Source organism: Rhodnius prolixus, unplaced genomic scaffold (assembly GCF_049639745.1).
Source record: "Rhodnius prolixus isolate KJV_2025 unplaced genomic scaffold, Rpr scaffold_6, whole genome shotgun sequence".
Classification (NCBI taxonomy): Eukaryota; Metazoa; Arthropoda; class Insecta; order Hemiptera; family Reduviidae; genus Rhodnius; species Rhodnius prolixus.
Window position 1 is genome coordinate 7,969,070 of NW_027411634.1, and position 18,218 is coordinate 7,987,287.

Below are 18,218 nucleotides of genomic sequence, written 5' to 3' on the forward strand. Positions count from 1 at the left end.
AATTGCCAGCTATGAATCAGTTGGTGATCGCGTGTTATATGTAATCTAATATCTCATACATCTGCTGGCTAGTGTTTTCCACCAAAATATGATCTGTATTTTTATCTCACCGATCATACGAGCATCTACTACATCTACACAAATAAATGATCTCATGTTTCTGAAGAAAAAAAACTGATGCTATAGTCATTGTATCAGAAATTTTACATTTATTATAAAATTTGCTTCACTGACGATGGAATTAACACAACACTCCCTCCAACTTCGTCTGCGCTTGAAAGTTTAAAACTCTTATTGCCTGTCACAAACTTAATTCAGTATCTAATCAATCTTTTTCTTCTTTGTGTTAAAACTTTTCGTTTCATTTTTTTGCAATCAATATTAAACGTTGAATCATTAATGGAAGGGTATAAGGCTCAATAAACCTTGAAAATTTTCTTCTCAGTTTTGTTAATTACTAGTATCTTTTTTACGCAAAAAACTTTAATTGCTTGATATAGGATTTCAAATTCTAACTAAAATAAATAAAAAATAAAGGTTTCCTTTTTTGATATACTATAGGTATTTTTAAAATTTAGATAAAAAAATGAGTGTGAAAATTGCAACATACTATCTTCATTCTATTATAAAATTATTAAAAAATCATACCGGCCTTAAATTAGGTATTCGGCTATGGCCACAGAAAATCTTTTTACAAAAATTTTTAATTGATGCTCTACGTTTCGGTTACCATTGTTGCTCTTCATCAGGACTTTCTTAATTAATTTTACATGACTTTATAAATTTAAAAAGGAAACAATATAACTGACGCTTCTTCTTATTTTACTTCATAATCTACACTTTATGCCAGACATTTTTTTTTTCCACATTTCAGTAACACTATATGTTGTTTTGGAATCGAGTAATAATCCGACAGTAATCCATTTATTGCACTACATTCCAGCTAAAAGCCTAACATGGCACACAATATAAAGAACTATTATGAATTCATTTCCCACTTATTGCGTGAAGAAAATTGATTTTAACATTTATACATTTTATTAAATATTCTAAGTTACAGTACGAAATGTTGATGATTTTAATAAATTTATTTAATTAATTAATTATTATTATTATTTGTTCACAGAGGTGTGCTGATAAATTGGTTTCCGATAAAAGGATATATCATACATTTGCTCGTACCCTAGCACCATCTACAAAAATATCAAAATCTGTAGTTGCTTTGTTGAAAGCGTTTTCATGGTCTATGTTTGTGGTTGTATTCGGCCAAATACCAGCTTGGGCTCCTCAAGTTAAAGATGCCATAAAGGTTTTCTTTATATTTACTTTTATTGTATTTAGTGCTTTCTAACTAAGATGCAAAGCAAAATTAATCATTCGCATTATTTTGTTTTCTCTTATTAATTAATTTATTGATGTGCCTTAAATTATTTTATAAAAATCTTGATAACTTATTCTCTCGTAATTAATAATAATTTATAAACAAATTAAAATTCAAAAATAAGGTTGTTTTTTTTGAATAATTTTAAATCTAATGTAAACTGCGGAGTATACAAAAAATATATTAAAAATCCATAGGGTGTAATGTAATGTGCCGAAAATCATGCAAAAAATTAACTAATCACACTTCCACCCACTTTGATTTTTACATAAAGTTTAATTAATTGGGGTGAAAGAGGAGTTTACACGCCCATAGCCTACAATACTGATGTTCTCCCCATTGAGGCTACTTTGAATAAAATTGTATTTTAATAAGAAGCCACCTTTTTACTGCTACATCAGCTTAATTGTTCAGCTTCAGTTATTATTTTTTTGTTTAATTATATTTGTAAAATAATTAATAATTATTTTAAATTTGGATAATAACTTTTTTGCATAATTACATCATAGCTTTGATGCTTCTTTGTTTCTATATATTTATACGAACATAGTATACTTCAGAAGGCGCGCATATATATATACATAATTTTTTATTTATTTTCGTGTAAATTATGGCACGATGCAATCCATCCTCGAGTGCGAGGAAGTAACTGACCAAATCCAAGAAGTATCCGTTACAAGATTTATGTTTAATTTCAGGATCTAGCTCACGAACATGGTCTAACTGTTACGGATATTTGTCAATTTGCTGGAGACTATACGGATTATATTCCAAAAAATATCGCTAAAATGGATCGTATTGTAGCTGATACTTATCAAAGAACGAGAGGTTAGTTTTTTTTCCTTTAATGAATGTTGAATCATTGTAATATTAATAGTCAAGTAATTAGTCATGATTGCTCAATTGAAAATGATAATAAAGAATTGAATTTCCTGTTTAGTTTATGTGTTCGTCGGTGAACATATAGCTTTGGTGGATTTTGTTAAATGTTTACAAAAGAGAGGTCTCCTAAAGAATGGTGAATATATTGTCATTTCTGTCGACGATGAAATTTATCATCCAGAAAGGCGGCGTAATATTGTACAAAGAGGTATTAATGAACAATGAGAATGATTGCATTAATTATTCAATTTCCAACAACATTAAGTGTTGTTCAAATGTAATTATTTTTTCCAGATTACCTAGACCCGTGGATATTAAAACGTAACAATTCAAGCTGGTCTTCAGAAGATCATATATTAGCCTTTAGGTCAGTGCTTAAACTTACCCCGTCCCATCCTAGGAATCCTAAATATAAGTAAGTTTTTAATTGTCTCATTTGTTAAAGCGATTTTTTATTAATTAATTATTTATTTTATATTTTAACTTTGTGATCGCAAACTTGTAACTATGTGAGTTGTTAGTATCTTTTATGTTTTCAATTAATCTAGTATTTATTCAAGTACTATTAATTTCTATTTTTAGGGAAATATGTGAAAAAGTAAGAAAAATTTCAGCCGAACCACCATTTTGTGTTCCGTATCATAGGACGATATTTGATAGTATATCTGTAAGTTAGCACTGTATTTTAATATTTTATATAGAACATCACTTAATGAATGATTAATATTCTATTTTTAAACACTGACATTAATAAGGTACCAATACACGCTGCCCACCTTTATGATGCTGTAACTATTTATGCCAGAGCTTTAACCGAAGTGTTAGCAGTAGGTCAAGATCCTAGGAATGGTACTGCCATTTTAGCCAGAATATTGAATCGATCTTATCACTCAGTACAAGGTCATGATGTAAGTTTATTTGTTATTTTTATTTATATATTTTTATTTTCGTAAGAATCATTTAAATAATGCATTTTATACAGTTTGTTCAACTTCTAAATTTCCTTAATGCTACTACCGTGCATATCATTCAATCTTCTAAACTCGTTATTTGCTGCGGAATCGGGATATTCCGGATTGTTTGTTAACTTCTAATTAATGTTTTACGTTTAGCATAAAGGCATGTCCTTTTTTTTTTTTTTTTATAATTTAAATCAATTTTTGTATCCTAATTTAACCTTCTACTAGTGCTTAAAATATTGCATATCTGTGCAATAGAAATATATGTTTATGTTCTGTATGAAATCAGATTAGATTGCCAGAAAGGCAACGTCACCTTGGCGCAGGAGTTAACATTAGTTACATTACGATTACTCGTATTCGCACTTCTTCCAGTGGCGTTCCTGATTAATAAGACATCGGAGTCTAGTGACGGGTTTTCTAATCAGATGCAGATCGTTGTTGAACTTTACAATTAATAAAAAATTAGGCGAAATATATTATGTTGTGATTACAATTAACACTGACAAATTTTTTACTAACACTAGAAACTTTAGTTATCTTTGTCTAAGAAGTTGATTGGGATTGCAATAAGAAAGAAAAATTATTTGTATTATAAATTTATTAATACTATTAATATTAATTATTATAATTTATAATAAATTATGATATAATTGATTATTAGTAAATTAATTTACCCTTACAGTTTCATCGTCTTTTTCGGGAAGAAAGTATGTTTTTTAGAGCCAATCATCTCCACTAAATTTCATTTAATAATAATAATAAAGGAGAAATGGTTTCATATAAAATGATGGCTTTTATGGGGGTAAGATTAAGTTTACGTTGTTTATAATTTATTTGTTAGTTTTGTAATAGAAGTGAGATTCAGACAAGGAATTTGTTTATACATGAATATTTTAGCCATTTTATCAAAGAAACAGAAGCAGTATTGTACAGCTTAGCATTTTCGGCTTGACCCAGCTATGGCGGCTAGATTTCAATGTGTAATTGTAAAGGTAGGATAATGGCTCCATAAAATGTCTTCATATAAGAAAATCGTATCTCTGTCTTTACCGAAGAATGAGTGTATATAGGCAAATGTACCGGAAAAAGATAAAAAAAAAAAAAGTAGGAAAAAAAACAATAAAATTCTACTTTGTTGTTATAGTTATGTGTGTCAGTACTCTTTACCAGCATTGCAGTTTTTTTTAGTGCATTTTATTCCGTGAACGCATTAAAAGGATTATTGAACAGTTCCATTATCCTCAAATTTTACAATTTATTCATTGAAAAATTTAATATTGCTTTACTGATATTACCACCATTTCCTTTTATTGTCTTCTCTAAACATTTTGAATAGAGTTTCTCCAAGTTAAAGGCAGAGGATCCAAGTAAAGTAACTACCCAGGCTCTCTAGTGAAATTGTTCTTCTAGGTGATAGCCAATTTAACAATAAATATGAATGTATGAAGAAGCCTTATTTGTTTTTTCATTGTCTTATTTCTTCTTTATTTTATTATAGTCTAGACTCTAGACGATTCGATTTACAAGATCATCATCAGTAGATATTTTTTGTAGTTTTCAAATACTCTATAATTTTTTGATTTCTTGTATATTTTTTAGAATTTCATTCTTAATCGTTATTTTAAATCATTTCATAATTTTAAAGATCATTAGATGCGTTTTATTTTTTGAACCTTTATATTTCTTACTATATTTAATTGTACGATAACTTGGGATCACTTTCTACGGTTTTAATTAATATTCAAATTTTTTATTAAAATCGTGTCCGAAACAAATAAGAACGAAGACGCTCGGTTGAGACATTGTTTCAGAGTCATCGAAATACTATAATTAACTATCAATCAATTTAAAAGAATTATTGTTTGTAAAGGTTTATATCGACAGCAATGGAGATGCAGAAGGAAATTTCAGTGTGGTTGCTCTTTTACACGATAAAGAAGAAGCAAATGGTACTCTAGGATTGAGCATGCAACCCGTTGGTTACTTTCGTTATGATGAAAACAACACTGCACTTCCGGTAAATTATAGTTTTGAAATTAAAACACTAACTTTATTGCCAAATTTCTTTTAGATAATTAATAAATTATATTTGATTTCTTGATTTTTATTTTTTAGCGCTAATCACTACGGTATTAAATAATAATAATAATAATAATGATAAATACAAAAAGCTGAATTCATTGCGAATGATCCCCTCCTCTTTTGTTTTTCTTTTATATTAAGTTTAATTAATTTTTTATGACAGGAATTTAAATATTATGACGACTCTCGGCCAATTCAGTGGGTAGGAAATTCTCGTCCCCTTGCTGAGCCATTATGTGGATTTACTGGGCATAAATGCCTTAAGGACAAATGGAGAATTTCTGTAACACTTGGTGGATTATTTGCTTTGGTATTGGTTGCTGCGATTTTTGCTTTCAAGTAGGCATTTCAAGACAGTTCAGTTTGTACTCTTATTTTTGTTAATTTTGTTTTAATTGTACTATTCTTATTTTAGACATTATCGATATGAACAAAAGTTAGCTTGCTTATTGTGGAAGATTGATATGAAAGATGTGACAATAATTTCAACTGCTGAAGCCGACAGAAATTCTATGGTAAATTTATTTAAAATATGTGCAGTAGCATTCCTATTCTTTTTAACCCCATTTACTGCTGCTTTCTTCATTGATGTCATTCATTGCATCTCTTTTATCAGTATTTTTTAACTCACAATCAGATTTAGGGTTTAACTATTATAATAAAATGTTTTACTTTATTTACTTTTTTAAATACAACGCAGCTTTTGATAAAATTTATTGGTATATTTAAAAAAAAAAATGGAGCCATTTCAACAAAAATATTATGTTAAAAGTAGGTACTTATCTTTAAATGCACAATACGTTAATGCATGAGACCATTCATGCAAAAGAATTTAACAAGCTGGGACTGTAAACTTTTTTTTGCATTTTTAACTTTATTCACAAATTCAAGTACAAAGAAAAAACTTATGTGCAAGATGCAAGAAACTTTCTCATCTTGCAATTACCTGAAATAAAATATTACTTGATGTTATAAAAAATTATATATTTTTTCCTCTGTATCTTTAAAATAAATGTTTTAATTTTAAATTATTTATTTAATTTGTTATTTGAATTAAAGTAAACATTTTTTGCTTAATTTCTTTAATTTAGTTACATCCCGGCCAACTTTGCCGGCAAAGCATTTTGAGAAGCATTGTTCCAGAGGTTAGTCCAAAGCGTGCTTACACTAAAATTGGATTCTATAAGGGTAACACCGTTGCCATTAAATGTATTCACAAAAAGTCTATAGATCTGACTAGAAACATAAGGAAGGAATTGAAACAGGTAAATATGTTTGTGTCCAATTTTATAATTTCAAATTATTTTCCGTGAATTAAAGTATTCACAAAATTTGAAAACATACAGGTACGAGAAATGCGCCATGAAAATATAATTACATTTATTGGTGCGTGCGTGGAAGCTAATAATATTTGCATTCTGACGGCGTATTGTGCTCGCGGGAGCTTAGAAGATGTATTGGCCAATGAAGATCTCCATTTAGACAATATGTTTATCTCATCGCTTATTGCAGATATTATTAAGGTGATTTTTCTAAAGATGAATGTTGAACATTTAAATAATTTTAATAATGAAAATAAATAATGAAAACACTTGTAATTGAATCAATTTCGTTTTTCTGGAAATGATTTTGTGAAAACAATATGAATACCTTTTCAGGGAATGATATATCTACATGACAGCGACATCATTTCTCATGGAAATTTAAGGTCAAGCAACTGTTTAGTAGACAGTAGATGGGTACTTCAGATATCTGATTTCGGCTTGCATGAATTTAAAGGTATTCTTTAAAATTAGATTTCATGAAAAGTATATTGTATATTTGAGAAATATATTTCTTTAATATTATTATTTAATTCTAAAGATTTCGTAAAGCTACTGCCCAATAAATATCTATAAGAATCTAAACATCTCTTTTATATATATATTTATCTTTTATCTTCGCAGAAGTAATCGAACACATAGTTACAAACATTAAAGCCATTAATATGTGTGTAGGAATAAATACATCTGTTATGGCCGCAGACTTTTTTTTCTCATTCACTTTCATGTTGGCTATGAGAAAATAATTTAGGTTTAAAGAAGAAGAAAGTACTTCCTGCTAAAGTTCACCGAAGAGTTCGATAGTTGCGGGTAGATCGATGTCACAAATTAGATTTTCTACTTCATTTTGCGCCTTTGTAATGTTCGATAAGTGACATTGCGAAAGTCCTTTTCATGGTTTTGAAAAGTGCAGCAATGCTATAGGCTATATTTTTTCAGTGTAATGTGTCGCATTACGTTGAAATTGAAAATTAAATGGAGTTTCTTAGAATGACGTATCCTCTGTATTTATTAATTTTAGTATTCATTTGAAATTAGCAGCCAAAACCTATTGCATCTCATACTTGGGATAAAAATCTATAGCTCAATAATTATTTAAAAAACAAAAAATGATAAATTTAATTTGTCCTAGGATTTATTGTTTTCTACAAAGTAAATGTTTAAAAGAGAACTATTTAAAATATTGGAAAAAAAAACTTCTGCACAAGCTGGCCATGAAGAATTGGATGAAAGTTTGGAAATCAAACGAAGATTGTGGCGAGCTCCAGAACTTCTTAGATCTCCAAATTCACATCCCAGAGGCACACAAAAAGGCGATGTATATTCCTTTGGAATTGTGCTACATGAAGTGGCAGGAAGAGCTGGACCATGGGGCAATACTCAACTGACATATCATGGTAAACTCGCTTTGTTTTTATCCTAATTAGCTCCTCAACCCCTTCGATTATCAATTAAGTTAAAGGTTGTCCTTTTTTCCTTATTGTTCGTAATTTTCTTAGACATTTCAACCTTTTATTGTAAAAGTAGGTCTCATGTATCATCGTGACATCCACTCAGAATAAATATTACTCAATTCCATTCGCTTCAAGATTTTTTATTTTCATGCCTCAATTTTTGTCTGTTATCTATCTGTTTAGTTCTTAACATTAATCGGTGCAAATATTCAACTAAAATAGGTTGTTTTGATTTCTAGAAATAGTTGAGAGAGTGAAGTTAGGAGATGGACTAAGACCAGTCGTAATCGGACTTCAGGTTGCCCCTTCAGTAATCAGTTGCATGCAGGCATGTTGGGACGAAGATCCAGAAACTAGGCCAGATTTTCGATTTGTTAGGGTGAAATTGAAGGAAATGCAAGCTGGCCTGTTAGTTAACGATTTATTTTCCATAAATTAGTAAATATAAGAATACAATTCTATCTTTTAGTAGCGTACGTCCTATGTTCTCAATGTAGCAGTTGTTAAAAGTGAATTATGTTAAACATATTTCATTCTAAAGATAAAGTGTATCATTCAGATTTTTCTCTATAAATTCATTTATACAACTTTTTTTCTCTTGTAGCAAGCCAAACATATTTGACAATATGCTGGCTATAATGGAAAAATACGCTTACAATTTAGAAGGCCTAGTTCAAGAAAGGACCAACCAGTTGACTGAGGAAAAAAAGAAAACTGATGCTTTGCTCAACAGAATGCTTCCGAAGTAAGTAAATACTAATTAATTTTAAGATGGGTTCATATTCATTATTTCAAATCATATTCTACGAGGAATCTGTTTACATAATTTCTAACAATTATCTTGCAACAGGACTGTGGCAGAATCATTGAAAAGAGGAGAACCAGTGGAAGCGGAAAGTTTTGAATGTGTTACAATTTACTTCAGTGATGTAGTAGGCTTCACTGAACTTTCAGCTGTCAGTACGCCTCTGCAGGTTTGATTTATTTTTTATAATGAAACTTTATAGAGTTAACTTATAAATAACACATATAAACTTAATTCTTCAAATATATATTTTTTACAGGTAGTGGAACTCTTAAATGATCTTTATACCTGTTGCGATTCCATTATCTCTCATTATGATGTTTATAAAGTTGAGACCATTGGAGATGCTTATATGGTAGTGTCCGGTCTTCCAGTGAGAAATGGGGATCGACATGCTGGTGAAACTGCAAGTATGGCTTTGCATATGTTGGACAGTATAAGAAGATTGGAAATCCGACATAGACCGGGTGAACCTCTTAAACTTAGAATAGGCATCCATTCTGGTAAGTTTTATTGAGATAGATTTTTTTTTTATTTCATGACCCATATATATCTAAATGGACTCTTGAGAAAATAAATGTTATTAGCCCTTGCAATTCCGATTCGAAATTACCCACTCTCACATCAGTTGAACACGCCCGTTACTAAGCCTAATAGTAAATTATATAGCATTCAATTATTATAATGTTATATTTTTATATCTTCTAAAAACCAAACTGTATTATGAACTGGTTTGTAAATAATCAAGCCTTAAATTTTGATGAGAAGGTTTTAAATCGCAAAAAAAAAGAAAAATCACCTAAGTAAAGTTGAACTTAAATCGTAGAAGCGACATTGTTAAAACTATTCCAAGTTTTAACTTTTTGTTTTTTTAAATAGTTTACACACTACTATTTACCTACTCCTTGGCTGTGCTATCATGTTATTTCCTCCATCGCGATACCAGAAACGCATAGCTGTTCTAACTCTGTAGCTTACTCCCACAGGATCATATATCACAACAAATCAAAAAGAACAATTCATTTCCTTCTCGCTTTTGAAAAAATTCTTTAATTTCTTTCATATTTCTTCACTTCTTCTCGCTTGAATTTTGGATTGGAAAAAGAAAGGTTGTAGACGAAGATTAGTATACTTACTTCAATGTATTTGCAATTTTCGTGCTCTAGAAAGAGTATTACTCTTAATAACTGAAAATATACTTCGTATTTATATCGTTCACTACTAGATAGTCTCACCGTTGAATTAATTCCTGAAAATAAACCAGTAACAAAGTGCATTTTACAAGAAAATTTATCTAATCTATTGAGAAAAGATCTTTTATTGAGATGTTTTGTTTAATGTGATCAGGACAATGCGTAGCAGGAGTTGTTGGCTTGAAAATGCCGAGATACTGCTTATTTGGTGATACTGTGAACACGGCATCAAGAATGGAATCTACTGGTGAAGCATTCAAGATACATATCTCTAGTACCACTAAAGAATTATTGGATCGTCTAGGAGGTTATACTTGTGAAGAAAGAGGAATTGTACATATCAAAGTATGGTCTTGTTTTAAATGTTTGTTTTCTAGTTATTTATTTTACTTTTTGATTTTGACTCCCATTTCTTCACTAGAATTTATCTATTCAATTTGAGATGGTACTAAAATTAATTTGAAAATTAAGCGAAATCTTTTTTTCAAGGGCAAAGGTGAAATGCTTACTTACTGGTTGATTGGTGAAGACAGGGCTATGAGGTTGGCTCGATTGCAAGAGATAATTCAGAACAGCCTTAGTTGTGAACGTAAGAACACAAAATTTAAAATAAATTCTGTCTTTTTTACTTTTGTTTTTTATATACCTATAAAAAACTGATTTACTTCTAAGGTCTCAGTGAAACTCCTGACTTACTTAGAAGGCCTACTGGCAATGAGCTACTGCCTGATGCGGCGGGTGATGCTACTGCAGCAAAAATGCTTCACCAGTTACATCTTAGAGCTGTGAGAGCTCATTCAAAACATTATAGTCAGGTTCGTAATCGCTGAGTCATTTAAACATTGTAAACATTTTACGGCCTAACTCTTATGTTATTTTTATTTTTAGGAAGCCCTTTCGAAAGGAGTCATTTTGCAACCCAGAGTTACTGGACATAGATCTGAGCCTGTCATAACGTTTAGAGATACTAATCCATATCCTTGATTATTTGAATGTAACTTAGTAGTTTAACTCGAAACAATTATATACTTTGCTGTTTATTAACATCGTAATTATCAGAGTAATTTAATTCTTTAATAATTTTAATAAATTTAGTTAGCCTCCATTCAGTACATCTCGTCCTAGTTATTTATTTCTTTAATAGGGTTTATTATCTGATACCCAATTTTTTTTTTTCCAATTGTTGATCTTTATAATACTGACATCTTTATAATTAATTACTTTATCAGATATTTTAAGTCCAATTCGGCTTTTTTAGAAAATTACTTGTCCAAACTAAAAGCGAAATATTTTGGATACTTAAGATTTAATATTCTCATAATTAGAAATATTTATATTGTATTAAATCTGTCCTATTTAGTGTAACTAAATGTCCTATTTGATGTAAATAAGTACTAAAACTATTTAAATTAACACAAAATATTAGAATATTATTATATTCAAATAATTACAAAGATTTTTATTTTAAAAAAATTTGATTTTGTCTTGTCAGCTTTTTAATATAAATCTAACGAATACGAAATTCAAAAACATATCTATTTTAGTTCAATTTTTTTTTAATTTGTAATAAATTTTCTCTTTAAATGTAAAGTCGTGTTCATCAAAGTATTAACCTCGCTCAACTTATAAATCAAAGAAATATATATTATATTTTAATACTTTATACATATTTTTAATATATTTTCGTAATCCAGATTTTATACATTGGTATACAAAGATTTTTTTTTTGGTGTTATAATAATATTATTCCATTATGTATGTGTTACAGTTCTGCTTGATGCCAAAAGGGAAGTTATTAGGAATTTGTATGTAATAGTAATTAATTGCAATTCAGTGTTTGTTTATATTAACGAGTCTGTGTTCCTATGACTGTTTACAGGGTAAGTGAGCTATTGTTTATAATTATTTTCAAAATGTTAAAGTATTATGATGATGTAAACGAATTTGATAGTTAAATAAAACTCATTGTACTATATATTCGTTAAAAATAAAAATACTTCCTGTCAATTGTATACTATCTAGTCTTTTCTACAATTGTTCCTATTAATAACTGGCTTGATTTCTTGAACGGCGGCTTTCCAGTGATGACAGCCGGAATAGGCCTTTAAGGCGTTAGGGAATGCTACTGGCACTCTACATATCCGGCGTCAAGGATTCAGTTGGTCGCACTGCCAGCGGCGCGAGGGTTCGTGAAAAAGTGTTGAGGTTGAGAGGGCTTGGATAATTGGATTGGAATGAGGGATAGTGAAATTTCAGGTAACGCAGTTTGACTTTGACGGGTACAAGGGGAATTTCTAACTCGGTATGGATGTTGAGGTTTGAGATGTAAAAGACTTTGGATTTTGGATTGTAAGGTTGATCGTGATATTTTTGTTTTGCCAAGCTTTCGACCTTGGGTCTAGGTCAATAGGCTATTGACTATTATATTTTTTTACATTGTTATATTTAAGGTTTGTGTACCTTCATCCTGTCTGCTTATGAACTGAATTTTGGCTTGGCAAAAGTAAAAATAAAAAATGACTGAAATCGGCGTTATTTTTTCTCTCTTCTGGATTAATGAAACAGTCGCTAAAAACAATGAACAAAACTTTAAAATGTCGTAAGTTACAATCTTGACATTTAAAGTAAGTAAAAGTCATGGAAGTTACGTATTTTTTTTAACATATTAACACTTAACACTTAATATTATTTAATATTAACTTATCATTTATTCCGAAAATGTTTAGAACTAAATTATTTTATTCAATTCAAAGCAGTACTCTAGTTCTAACATCACCCAGTCTTAGACGAAGTATTAAACTAAAGAAATTATGATTTCGCTGATAAACATCTTTTTCCTAGATTACATTAAACGCTGGATTAATATGCTTTAAATAGTCAAATATGAGAGCAAAGCAAAGTAAGATTTTCTAAAGATATCTCGGGAGTTTTCTGAAATCACACAAGTAGCTTTGTAGTACATATATTTTTCCCCATAATCCAACAAAATGAAAGATTCAGTTAGGTACAAAACTATTAGTTCAAAAATTTTTAATTTATTTTAAAAAATACTGTTAAAAGGATTTTAAATAAATAACACAAAATTAAGACAAATAATTAACATTTATTGCACATATTTAGAAATTATTAAAAGAAATTCTAATATCACAAACAAACTTCACAAAATTTCTTCTTCCTTTAAAAAATAACAGGAACAAAAACAAAACAAAAAAATAATAAAATTCAATTGTATTACATTTATTTTGTGAGGGGAAATTAAGGATATCATTTTCATTTTCCTCTTTATTAATAAATTTGACAATTAATTACAAAATGGATACGTCACTTTTTTTATAGATATTTTTGAAAATTAAAATTCTATTTTTATTAATCTTTAATCAATTAAGAAGTCTTAGAATAAAAGAAGAAAATCTTTCAATTTTTCATTAGAGTGGCTTCTTGCGAACATTAACATTTCGGTTTTTTAAAACAGGAAGACAAAATTAAAATAAAAGATTCAATAAACTGACTAGACATTTGCACTCATTTAAACATATATTAATTATAACATACTTAAAAAATTATTGTAATACACTAATCTTGAAAACATTATTTAAATCAAAGGAACTTAATCCATTTATAATTTGTTTTCTTTTTATGTTTAGAATCAGAGTTTTTAATTTTTATTGTTTCCTTCACTCATGCAGTCAACAAACTGAAGAAAGAGAATTTAATAAGCCTCTTTATTCATAAATACTTTCTTAAAATATTTATTTATTTCTAACCACGCAATTCTCGCAATTAAAATATGTATTTATAGATATATTCCTTTTTTATGTAGTTTTAAATATCACCAGTAAAGTCTCGTTCTACGATATGCCAGTAAGAAAGGTGTTTACAATTCTTTTTTAAACATAATTGTTTTTTGTAATCATTACTTTACAATAACATTACGTGGACTTTACTCAAACGATAATTTCCTTGTTCTTTCCCTTAAATAAAATTTAACAAAATTAATTTTTCTCATGCAAATTAAAAATACAATGTATAATTTTCAAATATATTTATCTTTCCTGAAATGTTATTTTTCTTTTAATTATAAGTTACAGAAGTTATTTACATAATTGGGGAGAGACCAAAAAATGAAATATCAATGATATGGTTTTTTTATGAATATTAAGTGGGGCATATCTCCTAGGATTAAAAATCAAAATATATTTAATTTAAATATTTATAAAAAAACATTCCTACGTTATTTTATTTTAAATTAATTAGTATTTTTTCATCTTCACATGTACAGGCTCATTACAATGACTGTTAAGTTTTCAAAAAACTAGTGTATGATACAATTTTCATATTATATTATATTACACATATACATATATAAAATATATAAATAAATCGTTATACAAACACTAGAAGGTACAAAATCTAGCATTATTTAATTTTTTTATTATTTTTTTTCTAATTTATATAATTGTGCCCTTTTTTATTTTTTACTCTTTTTTTTTATTTATTTTTTCTTGTACACTAATTAGCAAAAACTAAATACGTTTCTTAAGTTAAACGTTTTTGGCACTTCTGGGGCTAATATTTTTGTTTAAATCTCCCCCCCACCAGATTAAAAGTGAAAAACATTTTCATTTTAGAAAAGTAATTTTTTTTTTAATTCTAAGATATTATTTTATTAGAGTTTTTAAAATTAAACTGTGAACTAATAGTTGAAAGAAAAAAATCAGTAGATCTTTTGGTAACAATGGTAGATCTTTCTAAACAGAAATCAAAATTTAAATTTTTTCTCTTATCGAAGTGGCTTAACTGAATTAAAAAAGGAAAATGGTTAACTTTTTTATACCCATGATGTTAATTCGGAAATGATAAAAAAGAGTGTCGGGTCAAACTGTGAATCATTCCCAGACCAATAGGTTTAAGAATTAAATAGGAAGGTGTTTGTATTGTATAGAAAAAGCAACCGAACAATCTGGCGCTAGTGGTCTAGGGACGATTTTGAAGTTTTATCAAGAGTTAAGATATTGATAAAAAGATGTAGTTTTCATAAAAAAACAAAAGCAATTTCGAAAAAGTGGACATTTTTTTGGAGGTGGAAACAATCAACCTATAATCTTTTGAAAAATCAATCATACATTTAAAACCAGGTTTGTATTGTTATTTAATTTTTTTTTTTTTTTTGTAGTAATTGATAGTTTTTTCTTTTTTTATTAACATTTGAATATGACATGTTGTTCTTAGGAAGAGAATACTGTTTTGATAAGTCAATAATATGTTTGTAGTTGAAAAGAGGGTCTGTTTTGATAAACAAGAGGTGAAGTGGAAAGCAATACTATTACTAATGTGAGAAAGAAGAAGAGGAAAGGTTTTTACTACAGGTATATAAAAATTAGAAAAATATAATTTTCTTTATGAGTCACTTGAATATTAGAGTGTTTTACTTTTAAATGTGCTACTTTAAAGTAGAAAACTACCATTTTACAACCGAATGCAGTTGAGGTTTGCCCAATTTTGTATTTATTTGAGGAACAATCTTCATACAAATTTGATAAAGATTTAAAACTACATATCAGTCTTTAGAATCGAGCAAAAAAAGCCTTAAACTTAAACTGGATTTTTACAAGGTGGAAGTTAAAGATTTTGAGCAGTTTCTTTGCTCAAATTAGGAAGTCTTAAAATTAAGTTTTTGTTGAAATCTTAAAATTGGTGGAAAGCTTTTCAAGAAGGAGCTATGATATTGGAGACGAAGAGCGCCCAGGAAAACATTTAATCTACATAAATAGGGCTTTTCCACCTTGTAAAACTTAAGTAAAAGGAATTTTTCCTGCATGAATCTGCAAGACACAATAAGTACACAGTTTTTAAACATAGAACAAGCTTCATTGTGAGAATATTTGTTAAGCAGTATTCATCTATTTGTTAAGTACTCACACATGTCCGGCTGTAATAAGTTATAAGAATTATTTGAACTAATAACACACATTTACTTTGTTGCTTAATTTGAGAAAAAAAATGAATGAAGGAATATATTAAACTAGTGGACCGTATTACGTAAGTAGAAAAGCTGAAATATAAAAGTTGGAAGCAATAAGTGAAATAAAGTTCTTCGTTAAATCATTTACTCAACTGAAAAAATCCTCACAAAAAAAGTCGATCATAATAAATTCTTATCTCCATTGTCGGTTTTGAGTTGCAAAATTCGTTACAGCATTGTTTGTGAACAAAGGCTGACGATTAGGTGTAGTGGTTAGATGCTTCAGATGTTGATTCAAGTCCAAACTGTTTAGAAATAATTACTGTGATTTTGTAATTGTACAAAGTGCATTTAGAATAAAATGAAATTAACGTCAAATTTTATAGATTGAGTTTTTATGGGAAATTCATGTTTCGTGGCCCACCGAATAACAAAAATATGTTTTTTGCGCAAGGTCTGCATATGTTATGTTTTAACAGAATATTCCGAAAACAAAAGTATTATAAACCTAAAATTTGGTATTCCGCTTAGGTTTTGTCTGGTACAATGTTTTGGGGCCGAAAGCCGTAAACGCGACTTTACTTTAGCTATTTTTTTAGTATTTGCTATCTCCCTAAAGCCTATCACTTGTTCAGAACGTTTTTCTTTGACAAGTGTTCTCGACTCTCCAGAATGTGGTTTAGAGAATCTGTGATTTCAAGTGTTGGTTTGGCCGATCTTGACTGCTAGACTGCAAAGCATTAGACGTTCTATGAACCTGCAAACAACTTATATCCCCGCACTGTGGCCATTTATTTGTGGGACACCAAGATTTTGAAGAATTAATAGTTGTAGTAAGAGAAAATCTGGTGAACTTTTATAATCGAGTTTTCAATTTTGTCTGGATAACAGATCGACCTCAAAATCAAACATATATCTAGATATCTATTTGTATATGAAAGAAAACAAATGGTCGGTAGGAAATGTTCTTAAGGTAAACTGATTAGAACTTCGTTAGGCCCTAAACTGTGAGGAGAAGAGATTGTTTTTTGGCAATGGCCAAAGGAAAGACTTTTTGTGAACCACTGTTTGAAAGGTTTAAAGGGTTGTGTTGGGTCAGACTAGGTATTGGGCTGTGTAATTGACACTTAACACTACTCTTTAAACCTTCAATAGGTTGCTATTGAAGGGCACCAAAGGTACCCGAAAGCTACACCATTGGAAAGATTATTTAAAAAAGACTTTTTGGCAATTGTCGGAAAAAAACAACCTTCTCGTTTTAAAACTAAATTTCATACAAATGGGTTAAGCGTTTGGAAATTTACAAAATAATAGCAAACATCCACTGTTACGTTTCTGTTTTTTCTTTAGTTATTTTCACCAATTCCCTTTAAGCTCAATAAATTATTCTACTTTTTGTTTTTCGTAATAATTGACAACTTGGTAAAAACAAAAAAAAACCTACGCATTGTCATAATTAATTTTTATCGTACCTGACAAAGAATAATTCCATTATTTTATTATAAAAACGATTTACCTAGCATTTTTTATTTATTTATTTAATGTGCAATTTTTTTTTTTATATATAATAACATTATCACAGTAAGTTGGCGTTGAATTGCATTTATTCTTTGAAAATAAGGTTCACTAACACTTGAAACTAACACACAATGAACTTTAGAAAAGTAAAGTTGGGAACTTTTTCCAAAACTACACCCTTAACCACAAAAAATTTTCACACGCTCTAGAAGGTAAATTGTGTTTACACCATAAAATCGGGGGTATGTCGGCATGAGAAGAAGGGAGTAGACCGTTCTCAAAGGAACTCACGCCATCATTCACCTCCACGCCTGGAATTTTAATTTTATTGAAAATTATGTTATTTCTTATTTAAAAAAAAATTAAGTCAATTAACTACTTGGATATACTTTAGTTTATTCGCCATTTGTTTACTAATTATTAAAGCTATTTTAACAAACTTGGATTAAAAGAAAACACTCCATTATCTTCAGTTCTCAAGAAGAAAACCAAATGATTATTCTAAAATATGTAGTAAATACAAACCATTATTTCAGATTTGATTTTATATTAATGCCGCCCTTCAATTGGATGGAAACGCTGTCTGAGAGAACTGACAAAAAACTATTAAAGGTTTTTTTAATACAACCTTAAAGTTCATAAAAGAAAACCTAATCT

The 18,218-nt window shown here is 29.0% G+C and overlaps 2 protein-coding genes across 15 annotated transcripts in view; one reads left to right on the top strand and one right to left on the bottom strand.

The window, feature by feature from the left end:
- Gyc32E (Guanylyl cyclase at 32E) overlaps positions 1 to 12,093 on the top strand; it is a 41,533-nt gene extending 29,440 nt beyond the window's left edge. For 6 of the 8 annotated variants that reach the window (XM_074142492.1, XM_074142495.1, XM_074142490.1 and 3 more), the window contains exons 8-28: positions 1,127 to 1,309; positions 2,080 to 2,209; positions 2,322 to 2,471; positions 2,558 to 2,678; positions 2,846 to 2,930; positions 3,019 to 3,171; positions 5,096 to 5,242; positions 5,471 to 5,646; positions 5,723 to 5,822; positions 6,399 to 6,572; positions 6,654 to 6,830; positions 6,966 to 7,086; positions 7,838 to 8,026; positions 8,323 to 8,491; positions 8,688 to 8,828; positions 8,934 to 9,057; positions 9,148 to 9,391; positions 10,236 to 10,426; positions 10,571 to 10,670; positions 10,754 to 10,896; positions 10,970 to 12,093. In XM_074142492.1, the coding sequence (XP_073998593.1) occupies positions 1,127 to 1,309; positions 2,080 to 2,209; positions 2,322 to 2,471; positions 2,558 to 2,678; positions 2,846 to 2,930; positions 3,019 to 3,171; positions 5,096 to 5,242; positions 5,471 to 5,646; positions 5,723 to 5,822; positions 6,399 to 6,572; positions 6,654 to 6,830; positions 6,966 to 7,086; positions 7,838 to 8,026; positions 8,323 to 8,491; positions 8,688 to 8,828; positions 8,934 to 9,057; positions 9,148 to 9,391; positions 10,236 to 10,426; positions 10,571 to 10,670; positions 10,754 to 10,896; positions 10,970 to 11,065 (3,114 nt within the window). In that variant the 3' untranslated portion in view covers positions 11,066 to 12,093. The remainder of the gene's footprint in view (positions 1 to 1,126; positions 1,310 to 2,079; positions 2,210 to 2,321; positions 2,472 to 2,557; positions 2,679 to 2,845; positions 2,931 to 3,018; positions 3,172 to 5,095; positions 5,243 to 5,470; positions 5,647 to 5,722; positions 5,823 to 6,398; positions 6,573 to 6,653; positions 6,831 to 6,965; positions 7,087 to 7,837; positions 8,027 to 8,322; positions 8,492 to 8,687; positions 8,829 to 8,933; positions 9,058 to 9,147; positions 9,392 to 10,235; positions 10,427 to 10,570; positions 10,671 to 10,753; positions 10,897 to 10,969) is intronic. The other 2 variants (XR_012462850.1, XR_012462851.1) reach the window with 2 other exon arrangements.
- Positions 12,094 to 14,496: 2,403 nt separating this feature from the next.
- LOC141461421 (endoplasmic reticulum aminopeptidase 1-like) overlaps positions 14,497 to 18,218 on the bottom strand; it is a 60,240-nt gene continuing 56,518 nt past the window's right edge. For all 7 annotated transcript variants that reach the window (XM_074142501.1, XM_074142496.1, XM_074142504.1 and 4 more), the window contains one exon: positions 14,497 to 17,872. In XM_074142501.1, the coding sequence (XP_073998602.1) occupies positions 17,733 to 17,872 (140 nt within the window). In that variant the 3' untranslated portion in view covers positions 14,497 to 17,732. The remainder of the gene's footprint in view (positions 17,873 to 18,218) is intronic.